Source organism: Dipodomys ordii, unplaced genomic scaffold, assembly GCF_000151885.1.
Source record: "Dipodomys ordii isolate 6190 unplaced genomic scaffold, Dord_2.0 Scaffold180, whole genome shotgun sequence".
In the NCBI taxonomy this organism is placed as follows: domain Eukaryota; kingdom Metazoa; phylum Chordata; class Mammalia; order Rodentia; family Heteromyidae; genus Dipodomys; species Dipodomys ordii.
In genome coordinates, this window is record NW_012267396.1 from 1,122,304 (window position 1) to 1,125,285 (window position 2,982).

Sequence of the window (2,982 nt, forward strand, 5' to 3'; positions counted from 1 at the left end):
GGCCCCGGCAACCAATGGGAATGTGGCTTCGCCCTGGCCGGCCCCGCCCCTGCCCCGCCTGGCCCCGGCAACCAATGGGAATGTGGCTTCGCCCTCGCAGGCCCCGCCTCTGCCCCATATCCCGCCTCATCATATATCATGTCTTGAACAGTCTTCCAAGTCCCCTCGGCTTCAAGGTCTCATTCTCAGGGGACCTCTGCCCACCCCACCCCGTGTCCTTCTACTGTGGGGACCGCCCCCCTCATCCAGCTAAGAGCTGTAGCTGTGTCCATGTAAGGGGTATGCCTCAATAAAACAGTCAATGCAAGAGCACTGGGTATAGGAGTACATGCCTGTAATCCCAGCCTTTGAGAGGCTGAGATCGGAGGATCGCGGTTCAAAGCTAGCCCAGGCAGCAAAGACTGTGAGACTTTTATCTCCAATAAACCACTCAGGAAACCTGAAGTGGCGCTGTGGCTCAAAGTGGTAGGGTGCTAGCCATGGGTGAAAGAGCTGAGGGACAGCACCCAGGCCCCAAGCCTCATGAACAATAATAACAACAAAAAAAGACCAGTCTGGGCTACAAAGCAAGTTCCAGGCCAGAATGGGTTATAGAATGATGAACTTTCTCCTTAAGCGTCCAAAATAAATAAATAAATAAACCAAAACTTTGTACAAAAAAACCATGTAGGGGCTGGTGGCTCACAGCTGGAATCCTAGCTACTTTGGAGGCTGAGATCTGAGGATCACCTTCTGAGTCAAAGCTAGCTCAGGAACAAAAGTCCATGAGACCCACCCCCAATTACCCAGCAAAAAAAAGCTGGAAGTGGAGGCTTGGCCCAAATGGTAGAGCACTATCCTTGAGCCAAAAAGTATAGTGCAAGCACAAGGCCCTGAGTTCAAGCTCCAGTCACAACACACACACACACACACACACACACACACACACACACACACATCAAACTGTGGTTCAGCCATATAATAGAATAATACTCAGCCACGGAAAGGGATGAGAACAGTATTTTGTATACTAAGAATACTCAATATGGATGAATTTTGCACACACTATTGTTGAGTGAAAAAAGGCAGACACATGGGGCTGGAAGGTGGCTCAGTGGTAGAGCGCTAGCCTTGAGCTGAAGAGCTGAGGGACAGCGCCCAGGCCCAGAGTTCAAGCCCCATGACTGACAAAAAAAAAAAAGAAGCCAGACACAAGAGGTTACACGCTGCTCTGTAACCTTTGCTGGGCCAGAGATCAAACCTAGGGCCTCCTATCACCAATACATTTCCAGCCCTGAAAGGCACACCACTGTCCCTTGGTATGCCCGGGCTGGCCTCTGGCCATGATTCTTCGTCTTCCAGATAGCTATGCCGCAGCATGGCTGGCTTGTTTGGAGATGGGACGTGGCTAGCTCTTTGCCTGGGCTGGCTTTAAAACACCATCCTCTTTTTAGCGCTCTAAGATTACAGCTCTAAGTCACTGTGCATGATGCTGATTTCCCTGTTTCATTTCTCCCCCAATAGGGTCTCACTGTGCAGCTCAGGCAGATGCTGAATTGAGATCTTCCTGAACTTGAGAGCTTCCTGATCATCCTGCCTAAGCCTCCTGAGTGCTGGGATTTTTTTCTGAACTTCAAGAAAAAAAAAATCTTTTTTTTCATTGGTACTGGAGCTTGAACTCTGAGCTGGTGCGACCCCTGAGCTGTGGTGCTCGGGGCAACTATTCTAGTACTACTTGAGCCACAGCTCTACTTCTGGCTTTTTGCAGGTTCCTTGGAGATAAGAATCTCATGGCCTTTCCTGCCGGGGCTGCCTTTGAACCTTGATCCTCAGCTCTTAGCCTCTTGAGTAGCTAGGATGACAGGCGAACGCCATGGTTGTCTGGCGCCTTGAATCTTTTTATTTCCTTGGGCTGTACTGGGTTTTGAACTCGGGGACTTGCATTTGCTAGCAAGCAGTCTGCCGCTGGGCCCCGACCCTACCCGAGCCCTGCCCCATCATTGGCCCCGCCCTCAGCAGAGCCCCGCCCACTACTGACCACACCCTACGCCCAGAGCTCCGCCCTCACCAAGAGCCCGGCTCTCATTGAACCCCGCCCTGGCCAAAGCCCCGCCCACTACTGGACCACGCCCACACCCAGAGCCCTGCCCCGCTAGCCCCGCCCCCGCCCCATGTTGTCTTTGGAACTGGGTCTCTGTGTTCCCCTGGGCTGGCCTGGGACCTTGGAGAAGGAACCCTGCCTCTCGTGGGCCTCAGTTTCCCCATCGGTGGCCTGGGATCGGGAGCCCGCACCTGGCTGGCCTTGGCGTTGACGTCCCCTAGGCGGAAGAGCTGGTCCACCGTCTGGATGTCGTCCTGCGTCTTGAGCGTGGCCAGCGCGGTGAGCATGATGGGGCTGTAGCCGGCGCGGTTCTGCTTGTCCACCTGGCACACACCTGAGGGGCGGGGCGCGCGGGGTCAGAGGTCAGCCCCCTTCCCGGGGTCCCCTGGGGGCTGGGTTATCTGGACCCCTTTTCTCATAAGGAAAGTCCCATCCATGGTGGCGGGGGGGGGTCTCCCCTTCAAAGAAGGGCTCCTAGACGGGGCGATGGTCAGGTTTGGGGTGTCTCAGGGGCAACCCTGTGAATCAGCCTTCAGACCGCCCGTGTCGCCCCCATTGAGGGCGCAGGCCGGAGGCCACACTGTCCCCTCTGACCAGGGCTCCGGGCGCGGCCTCCACCGGGCAGCACGCTCAGGGTGGGCGACGCCGGGGGATGGCGCTGCCCGGGCTGCTGTCCGCTTCCCTCGGACTGCGAGGCGCACGTCCCGCATCAGAGGCCGGTGAGAGCCTCCCCAGCAGACAGGGAGGAGGTGCCGCCTCCATCGGACCGGGAAGGCGAGGCCTCCTCCCTCCGACTGGGGAAGGGCGGCCTCCTCCCTCAGGCAGGGGGACTGGTGCCTCCTCCCTCAGGCAGGGGGACTGGTGCCTCCTCCCTCAGGCAGGGGGACTGGTGCCTCCTCCCT

At 56.9% G+C, this 2,982-nt stretch overlaps 1 protein-coding gene across 1 annotated transcript in view; it reads right to left on the bottom strand.

Moving 5' to 3' along the window:
• Positions 1-2,982, bottom strand: part of Kank2 (KN motif and ankyrin repeat domains 2) — a gene marked incomplete at its 5' end in the record, with an annotated part of 16,909 nt that overhangs the window by 1,639 nt on the left and 12,288 nt on the right. The window contains one exon of the mRNA XM_013033950.1: positions 2,272-2,414. Within this exon, the coding sequence (XP_012889404.1) occupies positions 2,272-2,414 (143 nt within the window). The remainder of the gene's footprint in view (positions 1-2,271; positions 2,415-2,982) is intronic.